This window comes from Brachionichthys hirsutus, chromosome 11, assembly GCF_040956055.1.
Source record: "Brachionichthys hirsutus isolate HB-005 chromosome 11, CSIRO-AGI_Bhir_v1, whole genome shotgun sequence".
NCBI lineage: Eukaryota > Metazoa > Chordata > Actinopteri > Lophiiformes > Brachionichthyidae > Brachionichthys > Brachionichthys hirsutus.
In genome coordinates this window covers 5,618,295-5,640,297 of record NC_090907.1, presented here as the reverse complement: position 1 = coordinate 5,640,297, position 22,003 = coordinate 5,618,295, and the positions used below count along the sequence as shown (strand labels likewise).

The following is a 22,003-nucleotide window of genomic DNA, read 5'->3' as shown; positions in this document are numbered from 1 at the left end:
TGTCCTCATGCCGGCGGATTGTGTTAAAGGACCGTCGGCATACTCGTCATCCGCCGAATGATAATCCCGGTCACCCGGTCTCCTTGATCGTGGTCAGGACGGTCTGTTGGATAAATATACATCTGAATGTAGACAGATGTTGTCGATCATCTGTATGTCTCCGTTAAAAATATCATCATGAGCGCACGCACAATCATTTCCTCTGTCTTTCCATGCCGTATTTCCTGTTGGGTGAGTTATGGCTGGATGTGACGGTTTGTTGTGTTTGCGTTGTTCAGAGCATTTAGGTGCGTAAAGCGTCCCCGCTGCATTAATTCCTACTTTGCCGTGGACCTCGTCTTCATCAGCCACCCTCCGTACTTTAAGGCGTTCATCTGCATGTGTTTCTGCCCGAGTGTAATGAAGGGACCACAACCTGAGCAGGAAGGAGTATTACGGTAGTGTAAGGACTGCCCCTCCCACCCACCCACCCACGCTCAGCCCAGTCCCCTGACCACAACCCTAGTTTCTCGCTAATGGACCACAGGCCTCCAGAGACGAGGATAACACGGGGGGGGGGGGGGTTATGCTAAATGGTAATGGAGACGGAAGGGTAAGAATGAAAATCAAAAATCTATATGATGAGGATAATGTTGTGGGCGAGAGCCAGAATACTGGCGAGCAGAACGGAATCATGCAGTTTTTGACTGACGTAACGGGAGCCTTAGAGAACAAGGGAAAGGGGGGGGGGGTTCCCCGCTGCCTTTCTATCATTCTTATCACTGTCACGCTGCTTTATTTCTTTTTCATGACCCATATTTCTGTTAACTCCAGCCTTCCTCTGTGTCTAATGCTGTAGAACCAGAGGGCGTGCTGGTAAGTGGGCCTCCTCGTTTGTCCTTGATTTGCAGTTTTCAACGTGAGCTTTATTGTGTTCAGTGAAACGTATCTGACGGTTTAATGTTGTCAGTGAATAACTTGAGGAAGATTACTGGGATATCGCTCAGCATCCCCTCATTAGAATTCTGTTAGCATCATCTGTATTAAATTAGAAAAGCCCTTCCTGTCTTCAGCGCACGCTGTCCCTCGTGCACTAAGGACTGCTGCAATGTTCCATCTTTTGTTCACTTTTTCAGTTCCCACAACTACTTTCCTGATTTTACCCGGACTCATCTTCGACATATTTTCTCTTTCTATGTTCACCCCCCCCTCCCCCCCCTCCCAGTTTATTCAAAGGTACCCCAACTTGTCTTCATCATGTCCCTGTCCCAGGAAGGCTGCAGGGTGTTTCCTCATGTGCAGCCTCTTCACACCCGTCATTTGCATTAGTTTCAGGCTACACTCCTTGCAAATGCATCTCTATCTAGCATACTTCTTCCGTGTCCTTGAGACAGTTGGTGACCTTGAAAGGTGCGGGGTTCAGTCAATGTGACATCGCTGTCATCTGTGTGTTTAGACTGTTAGATTAGATAAACTTGTCAATGCTTGTAAGAGATGTTGGACCCTGACCCTCAGCCAAGCCCCTCTTTCCTGGGAGGATTCCAACGTGAGTCTCACATGACCCAGGCCACTGACCCTTCATGCCCCCCCCCCCATCTCCCCCAACTAATTCGGCCTTTAACTCCCATTTTCTGAAAAATGCACAAATGTCTCACTCTCTTTATCCTCTCCCAATTTCTAGAACTTCTCCCTGTATCCTATCCCCCCCCCCCCCCCCCTCTGCTTCTCTTGTTTCAGGGTCAGAGGTATATGCACCACATGTCTTAACGGTATCTGCTTCGGCCCAGAGTAGCCCCAGGCTGAAAGCAGCGGTGTGCTGTTGGACACTAGACCCTGTGCCTAGACAGCAGACCAGGGGAGACCAGCTCCTTAGCTTGACTTTATAGATCTGCAGAAATGGGAAATGTATTCCTTGAATGGCTGGATCTATTGTGTAAGAAATGCTGCCGGTAGACAGGCCATGAAAACCAGCTGAATGGTTCCGTATTTGTAGTATAGAATTTTCTTTTAATGAATTTCATGCTTGTAAAGTTTTTGTCTTAACTGACTTGACATAACTTTGAGCACCAATGAAGCCTTCAGCTGCTTTTGTGCTCTGTCAAAGAGCTTATTCATGATTAATAGTGGTTTTAGTGCCTGTTTTACAACATTGACGCCCCTCTAATGACATGGAAGCAGTGGTCTGAAATTGCTGGCTGTCTTAAAAGATTTTTGTTCTTTACAAATTGGGCTATCAAAGGGAGTTACTCCATAAAGAGCATCCTGATCCCCCTTTCTTATCCTTTTTGTCCCCCACCAAGAACAAAGTGAGGAGAGAAATATAGGAAATGGGTTCCATCTATCTGTCACATTTTTCTATCTGGTGTATAAACTGTCTAATATTTCTCATTTATTTGTCGACATATTTAATTTAGGCTCGTTCGGTGAGTGGGATCTGTCTCAGATGACGGATTCTGGGTTCTAACTCAAAGCCAGTGGAATGTTTTTTGACAAAACATTGTGCACATAATTCAAGTGCTGGTGCGGCGCCTTTTTGATCATTCAGAATATTTAAGGATTTCATTCATCTCGCAATTCATTTTATTATTGAAAACCTTTTCTCACATCAGAAATTAATTTAGAATTGCAATTAACAGAGATAACGCAGAACTATTTTTTTCATTCTCTTGTGTGTGCTTTTCGTTTTGGGGTATGAGGCGCTTAGTAGGGTGTTTTCACAAGTGTGTGTTCATGCATGCGTTTGCATCTACATTTGTCTTTTTCTGCAAAAGTAAGAAACCCACACCGCTTAATTCTCTCGCTACTGAACGTTAGATGATAGGCCAAAGCGCATATCTTGGCAAACATAAGGTGAAATGGTGATGGCACTATTGTTAGCAGTGCAGTTGGGCAGTGAAAATGAAATGTTGTTTAAAAAATGTCCTTCTGCTCAGCTGCATTTGGGTTAATTAATGTTCAGCATTTCAGTAGCTTTGCCACTGACCTCAATCTTTTTAGGAAACATCCCGTGGAAAAAATAGGATCACAGATTAAACATTAACAGCACATAAGCTTACAGTAGGATTTTAGATGAGAACCACAATAGCTCTCTAATATTAAAACCTGTCACTGGAATGTTTTTTTTTAATCTCAAGATTAATTATGTCTTCTCTTCTCTTTCTGTGCTTTTCTGTCTCTCCCCTTTTCTGTATCATACAGGGGCAGACTTCAGCCCAGTGAGCTCCTCCTCGCATGGAAACTCTCCTTCCTTGGCAGCCTTCTCCTCTCCATAGAGTTAGTGGCCAACATGGCAGGATGAGCCTCTGCCAGCGATGATGATGGCCAAAAAGCAAGATGTCCGGGCAACCATCTACAACCTTGTCGTGATTGGGCTGTCCGGCACGGAGAAGGAGAAAGGCCAGTGTGGAGTGGGCAAGTCCTGCCTGTGTAACCGCTTTGTCCGGCCAAGTGCAGATGACTTCTACCTAGACCATACCTCTGTCCTTAGTACAAGTGATTTTGGAGGCCGTGTGGTAAACAATGACCACTTCTTGTTCTGGGGAGAAGCAGGACGGACTGTGGAGGAGGGGCCAGAATGTCGTATGAATGTGGTGGAACAGACAGAATTCATCGATGATCAGACGTTCCAGCCACACCGAAGCACAGCTCTCCAACCTTACATCAAGAGGGCGGCTTCCACAAAGCTGGCTTCTGCAGAGAAGCTGATGTACTTTTGCACAGATCAGCTGGGGCTGGAGCAAGACTTTGAGCAAAAACAGATGCCTGAAGGCAAGCTAATGGTGGATGGTTTCTTACTTTGTGTGGATGTCAGCCGGGGTATGAATCGTAGTTTCGAGGACCAGATGAAGTTTGTTACAAATCTGTACATCCAGCTCGCCAAAACGAAGAAGCCTGTGGTCCTTGCTCTCACCAAATGTGATGAAGGAGTTGAGCGCTATATTAAAGACTCGCACACCTTTGCTTTAGCCAAGAAGAACCTGCAGGTGGTAGAAACTTCAGCGCGCTCTAATGTCAATGTTGACTTAGCCTTTCTTACACTGGTTCAGCTAATAGACAAGAGTCGGGGAAAGCCCAAAATTATCCCTTACTTTGAATCACTGAAGCAGCAGAGTCAACAGATTGCCTCCGCTAAAGACCGCTATGAGTGGCTGGTAAACCGAATTGTGAAGAACCACAATGAAACATGGCCCTCTGTTAGTCGCCGCATGCAGTCTGCTCCCGAGTATAAGGACTATGTTTTTCTTGAGGGGTCAGCTAAAGCCAAGAAACTCTTCCAGCAGCATGTGCATAGACTTAAACAAGAGCATATAGAGAAACGAAGGAAGGCCTATATAAGTACATTACCACAGGCCTTATCTGTACTGTTGCCAGAGTTGGATGAAATCGACCACTTGAGCTGGTCTGGAGTTCAGAAAGTCCTTGAGACGAAGAGAGATTTCTCCCAATGGTTTGTAGTTCTAGATGACACCCCTTGGGAAACCACACCGCACATTGATAAAATGGAGGATGATCGAATCCCTCAGGACCTCTTGGAAACACCCGCAGCAGAAGCCATCTATGAGACTCACCTGGAGCAGTTAAGGAATGAACGCAAACGTGCTGAGATGAGATGGGAGTTCAAGGAGAAGCTAAGTTTCTCTCCCTTCATCACACCAGGGAAACCTTGGGAGGAGGCCCGAAGCTTCATTATGAATGAAGACTTCTACCAATGGCTGGATGAGGCTGAATACTTGGATATCTACAACAAACATCAGAAGGAAATCATTGACCGAGCCAAAGAAGACTTTCAAGAACTGCTTCTTGAATACTCTGAACTCTTCTATGAGCTTGAAGTAGATGCTAAGCCAAGTAAGGAGAAAATGGGAGCCATCCAGGAATTGTTGGGTGATGAGCAAAGATTTAAAGCCCTGCAGAAGTTGCAGGCTGAAAGGGATGCTCTGGTATTGAAACATATCCACTTTGTCTACCACCCCACAAAAGATACCTGCCCTAACAACCCCCACTGTGTGGACAGTAAGATAGAACAGATACTGGCCTCCAGATTCCCTACCCGCTACCCATCATCAGAGAGTTCAAGAATGGATGGGGGGAGGGCTGAACGAATAAATCTTGTAATTTTAGGTAAAGATGGGTTGGCTAGAGAGATGGCAAATGAGGTAAGAGCCTTGTGCACCAGTGATGACAGGTACATGTTAGATGGCAGAATGTATGAGTTAGCCCTTCGTCCCATTGAGGGAAACGTGCGTTTGCCTGTCAACTCATTCCACACACCTACCTTTACACCTCACGGATGTCTTTGTTTGTACAACTCAAAGGAATCCCTTTCCTATGTTGTTGAGAGTATAGAAAAGCTTAGGGAATCTACCATAAGCAGAAGGGAGAGAGAAAACAGCTTAGCCAAACTCCCACTGTCCCTTCTTCTGGTCACGAAACGGGGCTTGGGGTCCATAGGGGACATCGGGGGGGAGACAGCTCAGTCTCTCATTCAACAAGGGCAGCAGGTGGCTGGAAAGCTGCAGTGTACTTACCTAGACCCTGCCTCTCCAGGCATGAGCTACGGGCGCAATGTCAATGAGAGACAGATAAACCAGATGTTGAAGGGTCTCTTAGAATCAAGGAGAACCATAGGGAGCAGTTCCCCACCATTACCGCCTACCTCCTCTGCCTTCAGAGACTCTCAGTCCCAGTCAGTGCTAGAGGCAGACCTGAGGATAGTCATGTGCCTGATGTGTGGAGACACATATGACCTAGACCAGCTACTTTCCCCTTTCCTGTTGCCTCAGCATTGTCGTCCTGCATCCAGTCTGAGCAGTGGCACCTCTGTTTTGCTGGATTTCAGTATAGGAGGTCAGAGGCAGAATATTGAGCTGTCGCTGCTCTCCTTCCATTCTTCATTTTCTCTCCGCAAGACCAAATTGGTCCATGGCTATATTGCAGTATACTCCGCTCGCCGCAAGGCGTCTATGGAAACATTATGTGCTTTCTTGTGTGAGGTCCAAGACATTATCCCAGTCCAGTTGCTCGCGGTCGGGGAGAGTCAGATGGAGCTGTCAGATTCAGAGTCGGCAAAGGAGCAGGTCAGTCAGGGAGAGGAACTGGCCCATGAAATAGAAGCCAGATTCAACACAGTGATATGTGGACATGGTGGTGTGGTAGGAGGTCTTCATAAAATAGACCTTTTCCAACCCTTCCTCAAAGAAGTCGTAGAGAAGCACACTATTGTTGAGGCCACACACATGTATGATAACATTGCTGAGGCATGCACCAATGAGAGCGTCAGCCCTCGCTGTGGCTCTCCGAGTCCAGTTACAATTCTTATGGATTCAGAGGATGACATCGACCCATCACCACCTTACCCTACGCTAAGGGAGGAGCTCACTTCTCACTTGGGAAGTTTCAAGCTGTCGGAATTGGAATCAAGTGATACATTTTCTGTCATTTCTGAACTTAGCACCTTTGAGATCAAGCTGAACAACAAGGTTCCTCCACAAGTGAAGCCTAAGCCTGTCCTTAAGGTTAACCTCAGCCCTTATATGGACCAGCAGGGGGGCACCAACCGCCGCTCTATGCCACAAGCAGTCACCTGGGCTCCGGGTAGTGATGGGGGATATGACCCCTCAGATTATGCAGAGCCCATGGATGCTGTGAGTAAACCTCGACCCACAGAAGAGGAGACTATTTACTCTGTTCCTCATGACAGTACACAGGGGAAAATTATTACCATCCGTAATGCCAACAAAGGTCATGCAAACGGAAGTGCTGGGGGAAATGGATCGGACAGCGAGGCTGATTGCAGCTCACTGGAGCGCAGACGGAAGTTGTCTGCCATTGGGGTAAAGCCTAAGCTTTATAGAGACAGATCCAAACGGCTTGGCAAGTTCAGCAGTTTTAGGACGAGCTTCTCCTTAGGCAGCGACGATGAGATGGGTGGTCCACGAAAGGCTAGCCAGGATGAGGGAGGCAGCCAAAAGGACAACTCCATTGAAGAAAGCGAAGACCCGAAAAGGAGAAACATTCTTAAGAGTCTGCGCAGAAATACCAAGGTTGGTGTTCATGCAAATATCTGTTTCTATGAAATAAAACTACATTTTATGGGTTTTATATGCAAAATGCTTTTCTAGATGGAGAATTTGAATTTAATTGGATAATTTGACTTTTTCTAAAAACACAAAATTCAACAAATGTTTTTACAAAATGTTTTATACTTATTTTGAAAGCGGTTTAATGCTGGACTGTTAAATTTTGTGTGAGTTTTCTTACTCAATGCAGAAGTATCATGTTCTAAGTATTTTGCTAGGAAAAGAGGCACTGTCACTAAGCTCATTCCAGAAGGCAAAGTGTCCTACAGGGACTGAGCCATGCTGTACCTTGGCTGATTTATAAAAAAAATTTATTGAGCACATGTGCAAATCTCTTGGTTGCATCAGGTTTGCTTTGGAATTTTAGCTACCGTAGCACTTTCAGAAATATTTAAACAGAGAATATTTCTCAGCAAATGTGCCATAAAATGTCCTCGTCTTCTGTAAACAAAACTACTAACGTGCAACATAAAAACGTCATCTTTAATTGCAATTTACAAAGCTAACAGTGCAGTCAACTTGGATTCAACCCCACATACAATGTGGTTACAAATGGCTGACAACCTTTTAAGGTAGTGCTGCTTACTATTCACTGTTATGCTGTAATGAAAAAAGTGCCAATCTTGGCCAAGAGTTAAATTCTTCCCCATCAGCTTAGCTATTCTGCCTCCTTCCTTTGGTTCTCTCTTGGTATTATTTGTCTTGCTGATTCAGGCATTCCCATGACATTCCTCTGACACTCTTTCTCTCACTCTCTATTACACCTTCCTCCCATTTCTCTTTACTTTTACTTTGGCACATGCTAGACTGCCCTCTTTTATTTGTTTCCTCAACTGCTGTCTCCCCCTCTCCTGTTCATTTATGTATTTATTTATCTCATCTGATGTGATGCTAATTTTGACCTTGTTAAGATGATCAGTTTAGCGTAAACTGCCAAATGTGTGTTCCCCCTTTTTTTGTTGACTTATTCAGCTCATAACATACCGAGTGAAGTGATATTCGTCCTCCTAATGTGAGGATAGACAGGCTGCCAGTGGAGTATTGGGTAGTCACGTTTGAGGCCATCACATAATTGCAGAACAAAATTATCATGTTCCCTCAAATTTTCCAAAAAGGTAAAATTGTGTCTCCAATCTGCTGAAATTCCCGCTGACAGTTGACACCGAGTTGTGTTGTGTTCTTTCGTCATGTCGGGGAAATGTCTACTGTTTTTGTTTGTTGCTTCTCAGCGTTAGGTTCTGTTAGGTTCAACATTATTGCCACTGCACATGTATAAGTCGCAGGTGACGAAATGCAGTTAACGTCACCAGAAGTGCAAATACTAGACAGAAATGTGCAAAAGTTAAGACTGTGTCTCTCCCGCCTGCCCTTCCTCAGCGTGAGGCCGGACCCCCCCCCCCTCCTCAGCCAGCAAGGAGAAAGCTCCAAATTCCTCAGTCACCTGGTTTCAACCGAGTGTCCTCACACAAAAACATGCAAGAGAGGAATTCAGTCAAAAAACGGCAGAAAACACAATTTCAGAAAGAAAATGAAACTTAGCGAGAGAGAGAGAGAGAGAGCTATACGAGTTACCATCGAACCTTTTCTTCTTTTTTGATTGCAGCGTTGTGTTCAGCATGCTGGGTGTATGAAGACTCACCATGGGGGGGCCTGTATGTGATTACTACGGATGTGTTCTGTTTGTTTTCTGTGAGAGCTCCGTCTTGTCTTCTCGGTGCTGGTAATCTGTTAGAACAAATCTGCCAAATTATTCTGGATTACCCCCCCCCCCCCCCCCCCCGATGGGGAAGAATTTAACTCTTGGCCAAGAACAGGAGAACAGTAGAATACTATATTGAGACAAATGTTACGATTTTGGACAGTAAACCTCAGTAAATTTTAAGTTACTTTAAATTTAACATTAAATTAAGCTGTAATACATCAAGCCTAGAAAAACAAAGTGACATATAAGACATATAAATTGTAGCACTAAAGTTTGGTGTACATCTTTACCCAATAAACTTGCTCGTAATGATTTACCTGCATGCTAAGAATTAAAGTTCTGCATGGGATTTTTAACATTCTCATTCTGATTTGACTGATTGTTTGCCGGTCTTTAAGGGACAGGGTCATAACAGGCATCGTACTTAGCTCAAATGACAAATTGTATTTTATTCTGAACGACTCATTCATACCTGACCGGAATCGATCAGATCCCTACAGAAACAAAAACAAACATGGCATTACCAGGTCAGAGTGGTGTTTAGTAACAGCTTAGCTGAATTCTTGTTTGCTTCTATGGACGTTCAAACACCGTGCACTCCCTGAGTTGTACCGCGTGTTTGGCATGCTGCGCAGCCTCCATTGCAAGCCCATGCGTTTGACACGGGTGTCGTCCTGTGCCCGTCCCACTTGTTTCAGAGGAGGATAAAGCCACACGTTTGAGTGCTGCTAGCCGTCGTTTCCGTGATTGGCGCCTGGCACGAAATACCCATCTAACCCGTGAGGCAGAAACCACAGAGGCTGCTGCTGGAACCGAAACCCGAGCTGGACGGGGAAGTGACATCTATGTAGGAGCTGAGAAGCAATAACGATTCCTAGGGAATCTGTTTTGGAACCAGATCAAATTTGGAACTGGTTCTTAATGCCCAACCATCATTCATAATCACAAATAGGCTTGTGGGGGTGTATTTGTCAGGCTGTGGTTTAAAATCCAATCAAAGATGGGTAACTTGACATCATAGAGAAACTGCTATGGACTCGCTGTTCAAACAGGCAGAGCAGAAACATCCAGGTGAGCCATTGTTTGAACGCTGTCTTAATGAGATATGTACGAGCGAGGCCAGCGTCTGGCGCCCCCTCTCTAATGAGCACTCCTCTGCTCCTTCCCCGTATCTCTGTCAGGCATGTGCTGCTCCCACAAGCCTGTGTGTGCCCAGCAAACCATGAAACCCTGCTTCACCACCCTGCCTGCCTGCCAGGGTGAAGCCTTGGGGGGGGGCTGACAGACTTAGGCGAGTTCCAGGCCTCAGGGGCTTTCGAAATAAACTCTGACGAGCACTGAAGTGCAGTACAGTTACTGCCAGCGCCCCCCCAGGAATAGAGGATGGTGGAGCCTGTTGCCGGAGTGTATTAGAAATCTCTTAACTGGAGACTAATAGATGGAAAGTAATTAAACGATGGATGAGTTTGATTATCTATGAGCTGTAGAAAGGGAGGAGAAACCTCGAAGGAGAAGAAACCAGAGAAACGGCCTGATGCACAGAACGGAGCTCGAGACTGTAGCACATGATTGCTTATTTGGGGGGGGGGGGGGGGGGGGGGGGGTTGGTGTCTGACTTCGCTCTAGAAAGAAACTTCAAAATAAGTTCATGGACTTTTTCATCGACACTTTGGACAAAGCTTTGCCGTCATCATAGAGGATTTTTCTGTTTGGGTTCTGTCAATCGGGCCAAAATGTTTGCTTTGCGTATTTCAACCAATCATCTCAACCGTGTCTTCCAGAAACCCCGATCCAAACCTCGACATTCCATCTCCAAGCCCGTCGAAAGCAACTACTTTGGAACGCCGCTCGCCTCCGTGGTCACTCCCGACAAACCAATCCCAGTCTTCATAGAGAAGTGCATCCATTTCATTGAAACGACAGGTAAGAACCTTTTCGAGTCTTTGTGTTTCCCCTTAATCCCGCTCTCTTTATGCTTGCTGTGCAGTTTGGTCTTTAATTAAGGGTGCGGTTCTGTCATTGTCTATAATGCACAGACAGAGTTTGTGTCTGTGTACATTAATTTGTGCTTTAGTTTATGGCTCCATTTTGTTTGCTAGATATTAGTATTCGGTTTAATGATGAACCTTTATGTGTCTGAATGGCCATGAACTAAGTTTGGGTTAGGGTTGGTCCCTGTATTTGGTATCATCTCTGGAAGGAAGGAAGCGCCGTTTGCTGATTGGTCAGAGAATCGTTGCTACCATCCGTCATTGAGAGACGTGATAAACTGACAGACAAACTGGACCCACTGTTTTAAAATAGTCTTGCAACGACATGTTCTGTAGGGAGTCGACCCTGTTTTTAGATATTCACGCAGTTTGTCATGGCAGGGCGTTTCTATGGTGACCAGCTACTACAGTCGTAGTGTAAATGAAACCACGCTATAAAAAGTGAGACAAGTCGAGGCAAGGGTAGGTGCGAATCGGTCTAAAAGGCTCCTGTCCTCACGTCTTGTCTCGTCCCGTCTCCAATCTGATCCGATATGATTGAATATCCTCTATTCATCTTTCTACTCTGTTGTCCAGATGCCAAGCCCCCTGCCGGGCTTCCCCCCCCACCCCCACCCCTGCCCTGGGACAGCCAGTTTAGTCTGCCACCAGCTGTTTCACCAATCCAGAGGCGATTTTTTTTTAAGAATGAATAGAATCAGATATTTAGCTACTGTAAATAATATTACAGTATTTACAGTAGCTAAATAACTGAATTTCAAAACCGTAACATTCTGAGATCTGGTCATGAATGTTAAGACGGAATGGATGAACTTTTAGTTTGTGGTTAGAAATATTTTTAGCTCATCTCAGTCCCTCTGGACGGCTTCAGCAGTTTGGAGTGAAACGTCTGAAAGCATGAACATCAAATGTTTTTGTTCTGTTTGGGAGAAACGGCTGCAGTGAGAGTGAAGAGCCAGAAGGATGCGAGGGGCTTTAGCGACTCATAAACCAGGAGCCTCTCTGAGAGGCAGCGTGTCGTTTCCTTTTAAATGAATCAAATCAAATCAATATGAGGACTCGCATGGGTAATCAATGTGGAGACTTTAGAACAGCTGTAATGTGTGAACTCCTATTTGGTCTTCATCAGCACTTGAGCTGCAAACCTTTTGAATTGATCGTAGCTGATTTATTTGTTCTTTGTTAGACTGCAAAGGAGATTCTAATAGCACTAATGTGCACTAATGTCTCTGCGTGGCTCAGAGAGGAATGTCCCCCCCACCAACGGGAAGGCGTATCGGGTCATGTATGACGGGATAAGCTTTACCCGCATCCAAAACGGCTGAATTCTTAAACGAGTTCAGAATCAATTGAAATATCACGCATGCTTTGTAAAGCAGCATTTTCAGAATTGTTTTTTTAAGTTTGCGTTTTATCATTGGTAAATTTGTTTTTTTTTCTCTCTCCTCTAGCAGGGGGGAGGGTAGGGGGGGGCATCTGTGTCCGTGTCTGTGTTTTCCTTCTGTTAGAGATGTGGAACTAGGTATTGCTGACTGTTGCATATATAATAATTAAATCACTGCTGTATTTTTTTAGGAGTGAGTACTAATATTTTATTGCATTTAGTTATATTATGTACTTGCACGCGCCCGAGGATGAGCAGCTTCCCCTTTCGCTGGAGCTGTAGATCCTGACTGCCTGCCAGCTTTCAGGGCAGGTATGTAAAGAGAGACTCGTCCAGGTGAACGCGCCGTCTCACCTGGTTGTTGGACCACATACTGGCAAAAAGGAAACATTTTGTGGTCATCCAAGCTCATGCAAACGAAACGTGTTCCGATCAGGGCGGCTCCGGTTGTCCAGCAGCACAGCCAGAGGTGTTAGACTGGATCCCCTCACGCTGAACATCTGCTTCATGGGGTGAAGGCAGGCGATTGTGCTGCAACACGAGACCAGCCTGTCCCTCATCCTGTAGCATTTTGCCTGGTCCTCCGTTTCCTCCTCCTCTCCTCCTGTGCCCTTGCTCCTGTACTTCTTTCTCCTCATCCAGTTATCTTTCTCCCTCTGCACCTTCACTTGTCAGATTAGATTTTTCTTCTTCATGCTAACCCATATTTCTATTTAGCCCATCACCTCCCTCACTTCACTGCACTGTTTTTCTCTTGCCACCCTCCGTCCCCCTTTTCCGCTTTGTTGCTTTCTCATTCCTCGGGCCAGCATGCTTTGTGTGTGTGTGTGTGTGTGTGTTTGCAATCCGGCTTTCTGTCTGATCAATATCAGAAGGAAGGAAATTGGAAGGATGTATGGGCTCAGCTCTTTTCTGTGTGTTTAGCTTGTTATTTGTACGTGCACTGGTGAGGTACGTAGCCTCACACAGGTCACCATCGCCACCAGTAACGAAATATAAAGCACTGCAACTGGAAGGGGAAGATTTAAGATGTCAGATTTAAGCAGACCCATTGCGTGGGTTTGATGGCATTACAGCAGAGCAGCGACGCTGTCTCTGTCGCCATGGCAGCAGCTGACGTTGTCCAGCTGACCCTTGACGTGGAAACAATTTAATTTAAGCCTAAATCCGTGCTTTTGCTCTTATCTGTTTATGTTTCATCGACTATTATCCATCAGCTCAAACATCCTGTCGCTAGAAAGTAATTCACCTCAGTTAATGTGTGAAAAATATTCCGACAAAATCCAAATGTTTTGCAACTAAGAAATTAGATTCATTTGAAAGTCTCTTTTTTGGCAGTAATCACGATGGACTGCTGCAAAGTTTCTTTGAAATGATCATATTTTCTACTCAGTCGGTGGCGCAGTGGGTAGCACTGTTGCCTCAAAAAGAAGGCGTGTCGGGTTTGATTCCATTCTGTGCAGTTTGCATGTTCTCCCCATGTCCGCGCGGGTTCTTTTCCGGGTTCTCCGGCTTCCTGCGATTGACGTGCAGGAAGATGGATTGACATTCGAGCGTCCTTGTTTTTGCCTGCATCTTTTAACTATACTTGATGCTTCACTCTGTTTATTCCCAAGAATCACAGGAGGTGTGGGAGGCATTTTGTGTCCCTCTTCCATGCACGCTTGTGGAAAAGGAGCTTTGGAAAATCCATCCTATAGTTACTGCTTATCGCTCCTCTGCTCAGCTCTTCTGTCAGGATGACCGCCACAGCGCGTTCTGCTCACGGCGTGCCGAGGCGATGGGTATGTGTTAGCTAGCCCGGCAGTAGGGTAGGGGGGGGGGGGGGGCTTCCATAGCGACGTTAAAGGGCAGCACCCAGTAAACTACTTCATGCTCGACTCTGAGATCAGCCTCTGGGCTGCAGAACACAAAGCGACACCGGGGGCGGCGCTGACGTGGGATCAGCTGGAGTGCTGTCAGGCAGGAACGCGCTGCAGGAACACGATCTCGCCGACTGCAGGGACGGCGGCTCTGAGAGTTGAGCCGAGTGGAGGCTGAGAGCCATTTAAGGGCTGAGAGCCGTAAAATCACGACGGAAGGTTTTTGTTTTGCGTGTTGCGTGTGAATGTGCCACGCTGGGGTAATGCTGTTTGCTACAGGATGCGCTCACCTTTACGTTGACCCCTGGAAACTGCTGTTTCACTAAACGGGATGCTTTTAGACATTTTTTCCACGTTCCTTCATTGCAGAGCTCTTCCATTCTTTACCTGCTTACCTTTCCAATCCCTCCCATGCCTTGCTGCACATCCTCCTTTCTTCCCATCTTAACCTCCATCTTTTATGGTGTGTTGCTGTTTCAAAGACATTTTTTAATCCCTCTACAGATCCATCCTTACCTTAACCCCTTTACTTTTTTCCTCATCCCCTCTTCCATCAATCTAACACTCACTCTCACGTGTGCCCGTGCTCCCCTGCTATCTTTCTCATACTCGGGTGCTTCTGCCCCCCCCCCCCCACACCGCTACTGCACTGCTCCCGTCTCCCTATCTCCTCCCGTCCCTGTTTTCCTGGTGTCTGGCTAGAAAAGCTTTTGTGGATAATTGATTGGTAGAAGGAGGCGATCGATGCCGTACGCCTCGACTGAGAGCGCTCTCATTTCCTCTGTGCCTCTATCTAGCCTTCTTCTTCTGCCACTCCCTCGCTCCCTCTGAACTGATCTTGCTCTCCTGTGTTGCCACATAAGTGTGGACAAAGAGAGAACTTCTAGGGTGGGAGCTGGAACCTTATATCGGACAAAGTGTAAATAGTATTAATGAATATAAATGAAGCGGGCTTTTCCTGAGAACTGATGCTGGTTGTTCTCTGCTGCTGAATTTAAAATCTTAAAATTCGGTTACGCAGCCTGTGAAGTGTTTTCCATTGTGTATAAAGTTTGTACCTGAGAGTTGCATTGTTAATGAAGCTGTGACTCTAACAACCCGGGACGGATTAAAGCTGCTTTACCGCTCCTTTCCCCGGCCCCTGTACCCTCATCTGTGCCTCGCATGGTGACATGTTATGGCTTTCTTGAAGGGGATTGATCAACCACTGCAAACACGACGCAGCGTTGAGCTAATATCGTTCTTCCTCTCCTCCAGGGTTGAGCACCGAAGGCATCTACAGGGTCAGCGGCAACAAGGCAGAGATGGAGAGCATGCAGCGGCAGTTTGACCAAGGTGACATGCTTGTTGTGGTTTCACCTGCACATTTACACCTGTATGTCCGTCTCTCTGTAACGATCCTGAACCCCCTTGATTAACCTGCGTTAAATCTACTGAGGGAAATGGCCTCGGCTTCCTTCTAGACTCGAGAGCTGCCTCCTTCATCTTCTACCTGCTCCTGGGTGTGTGTGTCCGTGTGTGTGCGTGTGTGTGTGTATCTGGTGTGGAGAGTTAATTACCTCCAGCCCTCAACGATTCAAAGCCCTGCTTTGAATCGTTGAGGGGCTCAGACTGAGGGACAGGACGTTTCTAGGTGGAACTACAGCAGCGTCTCCCTGAAGACGGCTTTTAATGAGCTCCCAGAAGATTCAGGTAAGTCATGACGGGAGGAAGCAGCATCACAGACATTACATGCTGAGCATGTCGAAGCTGCCCTCAAGATTTCTCAGGAACCCGTTAATCTAGTCTGTGTTGCTTTTATTCTTGCCGGTCTTCCTTCTACATATATTGGGCTTCATAAAATAAAAAGTTATCAGAAAATAGCTTTTTTAATTAAGTCTCTTGCTCACACAAACACACACACACACACACACACACACACACGTTCTCTCTCCCCAGAGCGCTGATCATCCCTCGAGTGATTCTCTCTCTGCTTTAGAATTGTCAACGGCAGCATTTCTCAACCTTTTCAGTCTCTGCAACCTTTGAAAGTCGGCAGAATCGCAAGATACAAAAGTGCACTCTGCATCCGTATGACGGTCATCGCATGCAGAGCAGGTGTTCGTTTAGACCCACTAAATGGGAGACCTGAGCCTGGGTCGGGTGCACCTACCCCTCTGTCCAATCAGGGACGGGAGGGAGGCAGCCATGCCGCTCCCCGGGCCACGACCCCCCAGCTACTTCCTGTACATGTTCGAAAGGCTCCGTTTTCACAACTACATTCTGGACTGGTAGCGCGTTGATCCCGGGGGGGGGGGGGGGGTTCTGTGGCAGCAGCGAGCTTCAGAGCTTTCCAGTAAAAGGGCGGAGTCAAACGGCACGCAAGACCCGTGAAATTCAGGGATTAAATCTGAGGATGCTCAGAAGCTGAGAGAGGAGGTTCGCTCCGCTCCTGTTAGCAATGCAGTTATAGTAGGTAGCATCATGTAGTCGTATCTACGCTGGCCGAGGTGGGATCCCGGGGAAGGTGCTCGTGGGTATACCTGATAACCACTGACTGCCGAGACATATTTTATTTTAGTTAATTCTGTGGCGTCAGCAACATCAGAATGTTTTTTTCACAGCACCCCAAAAAGGTAAAAATCAAGTCCACACATAGTTTATCAAGCAGAACTGTGTGTCCCCAGAGATTATGATGATGATCCTGATATTGATTTGTACTGATTTAAATAATTGATATGAGTGATATGGATGAAACCCTCTAGTAATAATATTCTTTAATATATGTATAGAAAGCTGCACTTTAAATGTGTTCTCACAATTACACTGCAAAGGTAACACACAAAAAAACGTAAAACTTGGACACCTCAGGGAATAAACGGTATACTAAAACCTCTGCTGATTGGCCGATGCATATTTTACTTTCCACAGACGTATTCTGATTTTAAATGCTGTTTTAAACACAGACTAACCCTTCAGCTGAAACGCGTGCGTCCTTACGCATGTCCCTCGCACCCTGACATCGACCAGAGCACGTCAGCCGTGACATTTTCACACGGCCATTATTTCTCGTGCACTGTATTTGTCGACATTGTGACTGTATGAGATGCGTATTCTACACTTAAAATCTTCTTCTTTCCTTCTCTACCTGTGTGCAGACCACAACCTGGACCTGGTGGAGAAGGACTTCACCATCAACACGGTGGCCGGAGCGATGAAAGCCTTCTTCTCTGAGCTGCCTGAGCCGCTGGTGCCCTACAGCATGCAGGGAGAGCTGGTGGACGCCTTCAGTGAGTCGGCAGCCGTCGCTGAATCCGACTTATCCCTATGTCCGTCTAAAGCGTAGCTTAGTCCTGCATTGCGACAGAGAGATTCACCGCCAATCTGTAAGGCTGCTGTCACTCACCGGCCTCTGCCCGCCCGCCCGCGCGCGTGTGTGTGTGTTTAGGACGGCCCCAGTGAGACCCCTCAGCTGTGACGGAGAGACGAGAAATCCTTCATCCGTTTCAAAATATCAAATTGTTGCCTGGAGTTTTTCTCCGAGAGGCGGAGTCAGAGAGATCCAGCGGGAGCCGGCTGGGTGGATTTTGTGGCTCTTGTCGTAATGACTTTGCTCCACATGGGTTCGAACGCCGCTGAGGAACCGGGGGCTAACCGGGGGCCGGTGTGAAACCAGAGCGCAGCTACTATGTTTTCGAACCGCACTGACCTCACTGAGGGGAACGGATTCTGATTGTAACGGGAGACGCGTGCTGGTTGTACCGGAGCTGCGTTAGTGTTAGCGGGTGAGGTCGGCTTCACTGAATCACTGTCATCAGGCTCAACACACGCCGTGTGTGTGTGTGTGTGTGTGTGTCAGCTGCTGTAGTGTGTGTGACAGTTGTGAGAGCAGTTTGTTTCTTCTGGGCTCCGTCTGGTCTTTATCTGGTGATTTGTCTGTTGGAATCCTTTTCTATTGGATTTTGAACACACACACGCCTTCTATCCTTTCTGCTACCCCCCCCCCCTCCTCCCCTCAACCTCTTTTCCTCACATTCCTTTCCTCTCTCTTGCCAACATTCAGAGATCAGCGATAGGGACCAGCGCTTCCAGGCGATGAAGGACATCCTCCGCCGCTTCCCCAAGGAGAATTACGAGGTCTTCAAATACGTCGTCCACCACTTGAACAGGTGAGCGGGGGGGGGGTCCCTGCCGGGGTCAGAGACACGCCCTCTGACAGCCTTGCTGACTCACTCGAGATGGGGCTCTCAATCTGTGCTGAACGACGCTTTAGTTGACTCTTTGATGCTGTTCATTTCACATCCCTGACCCGGCAGCAGCAGCGGCAGCCGGGCCGTATCGGTTTCTTCGCGTCGGCACGCTTGACCTTTGCGTACTTGTTGTTTCAGGGTGAGCCAGAACAACAAGTTGAACCTGATGACCAGCGAGAACTTGTCCATCTGTTTCTGGCCCACGCTGATGAGACCAGACTTCACCACCATGGATGCGCTGACGGCGACCCGCACCTATCAGACAATCATCGAGAGCTTCATCCACCAGTTTCTGTACTTCTTCTACAATCAGCCGCTGGCCGACGGCCTCCCCGGCTCCCCGACCGCCACGCTGTCCTCCGGGGCAGGAACCTCGGCCTACTCCTGCATGGCTGGAGGCTACTCCTCCTCGCCAACGGCCCCCGTGACGCCCTACGTCCTCCCTGCTACTCCCCCCGTTATCCCACACTACGGCCCTCCCATCCACCACCACCACCACCACCACCACCTTCATCATCAACACCACCAACACCATCAGCATCAGTCCCCGCCCCACTCCCCACTTCCCACTCCTCAGTCGCCATTGCCAGCCCTGCTGCCGCCCTCCCTGCATCCCCATCACCCCCCCACGGAGCAACACACGCTGTGAACCAGGAAGTCAAGGGAAAGGGGGGGGGAGGCAAAGACGACTGATAACAAATTGATAGAGAATAATGGATCAAGTTGGGGACAGTAGGTAGGAGGAAACGTTGGGAGACATTGAGATGCAGTATGTACAGGGAGAAGCCCACATGTTTGGGAAGAAAGGGGACATTTTGACCCCCCCCCCCCCCCCCACTGCTTTTAAAACTGACATGGGCGGGGCAGCAGACGGGAACGCCGGCGGGCCTCTGAACCGGCAGGACGTCCGTCCCTCCTGGACCGTTCGTCTCCCGGACTCACTTCTAGATCTGTCCCCTTGCCTTACAGAGAAGCTGCAAACACCGATGGGGAGTGAGACGCTGCCAGTGACGGTTAGAAGGGACTCGGGGGAGGACGTCAAATGTAAAAGGGGGACCGCTTTAGCGCACACACAACACCCAGTGGCCCCTCCCCAAGTCTCCCAGGCTCTTTCTGTGTTTTTTTGAAGCCCCACCTACTATATCAGAATGGAAGGTTGTGGCTGGAACAAGGTGGCGTGATCTCTGAGCCACACGCTTGTTTCTTGCACCAACGTACAGCAGTCTGGAGCCGGAAACACGGCCCAACGGGATGTCCTGTCACCCCCGACTTACGCATCCCCATCGATCCATCCATCACGCAACGTCAACGCTGACAAATTCGGTTTCAGTCGAGGCGGCGTGCCAAAGCGGAGGCAAAAGAAAATCTCAACTGACTGGATCTGCAAGGCAGCAAACTGGAGCAAAGTGTTCTGGGGATTCTCACACCCACACACTTCTGGGATGACTCCTCTCCTGTTTGTGCTCTCTCTCTCTTGCGCTCTCTCTTTTCCATCATCAACCCCCCCCCCCGACTTCGTAAACACATGAAGAACACAACGTCTACGTTTGAATTGCTTCAAATCCTGATTATAAATTCCCGATGTCCTCGTGTGTTTTTAAATCTATTCCTCGTTTCTCAAACCCTGGGCCGATCTCTTTAAAGGTTGATTCCTGTATGTGTGTGTGTGTGTGTGTTTCACTCTATTAGGCATAGGGAATAATTCCAAGGTTGGACCTTCACCCGTCACGGCGCTTCTTTCAGGATGCGATTGTCTCTTACGTTTTCTCACAGTAAGGACGTTATTCAAAAAGCACTTTTCTGGGCACATTCAATTAAATTACATTTTAGCTGTTCACTTTATTGGAATCAGCCCTGATCTCTGTTTCTTGGGAGTACACCACTGACATCTGGAGGAGGAACTGGGTATTGCAGTCGTACCACGCCCCCTCTGCTCTTTGTGGTGTCACATTATCTTCTCGGTGACGTTTTTATTGATGTGCCAGGGGAAACGTAACTGCAGAGCTCTTGGATTGATAGAAAAATAGTTGTTAAATGTTCTAGATTCCACTTCTCCAAAGCACTTGCAAAAAGGCTGCATGCTATGTCCCTGATGGACATATGTGGACATGGTGGACATATGTGGACATGGAAGCGGTAACGGAGATTTTGGGGATTGAGACACAATCAGAAAGAGATGGAGGCGAGACTCGAGTTTTTGACAGGTGGAGGTTTTTTTTATTGCTCCCAGTTTATACCACGCTGTCCTCAGGATGCTGCTTTAATCCTGCTGTTGGTGGACTCTTTACTGTGGCTCTCCCTGCTGTCACTGTTGCGCCACCACACCCCCCGAGTCCCGTCTAAGAGAGACGGCAAACAGAACAGGCAGTCCATTCATCTGTCTGCATGATTGGAGAGGACCATCTCAGAATTCCTGGGACTGGTCCGCTGTTTCCATGGAGCCCATCTGAGGTGTGTGTGCGTGTGTGTGCGCGTGTGTGTGTGTGTTGTAGATTCACCAAGGTTACGTATTCTGTTTGACACTGAATTGCTTTTCCGCATGCTTCCCCGGACTCTCCTCTCTGCCCAAAATGCAAAGAAGAAAACCTTTTAACCAATCACTGACCTCTTAAAGGAAAATCTCTTGACTACACGTTTACTTTATGTGTGTGTATGTGTGTGTGTGTGTGTGTGTTTGGTCGGATGGGTTGGAGCTGACGCGTCAGGAAGCTGTGCTTGGCAGACAGCCCGGACACCAGCGTGATCCAAGCAAACGTGAAGGAGCGGAATGCCGTTCTCTTTGCGGTTGTCATCCTGCCGTGTAACCCTGTTAGCGCGTCCAGATTACACACACACACACACACACACACACACTGATCCTCTGGGGGAGACATTGGGGAGCGGAAGGGCACAGAGACGGGACACGGGTGAATGGGGATCATTATTTGGGAGATGGAGGGAGGAAGTGAGGGTGAATGTCGGCCTGTGGCGTTCCCTGTGTATATCAATTTTGTTAATACTGAACTGACTGTGAGGCTGCCAAAGACTCTGTGTGTGTGTGTGTGTGTGTGTGTGGGGGGGGGGGGGGGGGGGGGGCAAAGCGACGCGACGGTGGAGAAGAACAGTTGGATTTAAAATGTGACTTTGGCTGCATTGCTTCTCTTTTTCTTTTGCATTTCTTTCTACAATGGTGACAAATGTCTGTTAAGATGAGAAACGAGCAGAACTATATTCAAACGGTCCTTTATTGGTATGTCGGGGTGAAACACTTTATTTTACCCTTTAAATGTGGTGGTTAGAAAAAAAGTTTTAATGTTTTATTTTACAGATTTTAAATGCAATCTTTTTTTTTTCTTTTGTTTTTCACAGTTTGAGAACATTTAAGAGACCAGCCCAGTATAGTGCATGAATTCTTCCCGACCATGGAAGAGGGGGGCTCCACCACTCTCACTATTTAAGAGATGATAAAAGAAATATAAATATGAAGAAGTAATGAGGGGGGAAATAAAAATAAAGTACTGTAAAGTGAAACGATAACATCAAATAAAAAAACCTGTCTTTATTTGCTGAGTATGGAAATTTGTCTCAACGCGAATGGTGTATAAAAGCAAGGCCTTATGTGATCTGTACCATAGTTAATAAATCCAATCTTGTAAAATGTCTGCTTCTTGTCTTTGATGTTCCAGGACTCAGAGAGGAGACCCTGATATATATATCTGAATTTAGTTTAATAGACTTCCACTACTTGTAAGTAAAAAAAAAAGAAGCTTTTTGTTTCATTTTTCTGTATTTTTATTT

General features: G+C 47.1%; 1 protein-coding gene across 1 annotated transcript; it reads left to right on the top strand.

Moving 5' to 3' along the window:
- The first annotated feature begins 3,280 nt into the window (after nucleotides 1-3,280).
- arhgap35a (Rho GTPase activating protein 35a) lies at nucleotides 3,281-21,244 on the top strand. Its single transcript, XM_068745244.1, has 6 exons — nucleotides 3,281-7,022; nucleotides 10,542-10,683; nucleotides 15,255-15,332; nucleotides 17,135-17,266; nucleotides 18,040-18,145; nucleotides 18,365-21,244. Exons 1-6 carry the CDS (start codon nucleotides 3,291-3,293, stop codon nucleotides 18,873-18,875), a joined length of 4,701 nt encoding a protein of 1,566 aa, XP_068601345.1. The 5' UTR covers nucleotides 3,281-3,290; the 3' UTR covers nucleotides 18,876-21,244.
- The last annotated feature ends 759 nt before the right edge of the window (nucleotides 21,245-22,003 follow it).

Excerpts from the sequence above, each read along its gene's own strand:
- arhgap35a (XM_068745244.1), top strand. The coding sequence starts at position 3,291 with ATGATGATGGCCAAAAAGCAAGATGTCCGGGCAACCATCTACAACCTT. Across the intron at positions 7,023-10,541 it reads GTCTGCGCAGAAATACCAAG|AAACCCCGATCCAAACCTCG; the intron begins GTTGGTGTTCAT and ends CGTGTCTTCCAG. Across the intron at positions 15,333-17,134 it reads GCAGCGGCAGTTTGACCAAG|ACCACAACCTGGACCTGGTG; the intron begins GTGACATGCTTG and ends ACCTGTGTGCAG.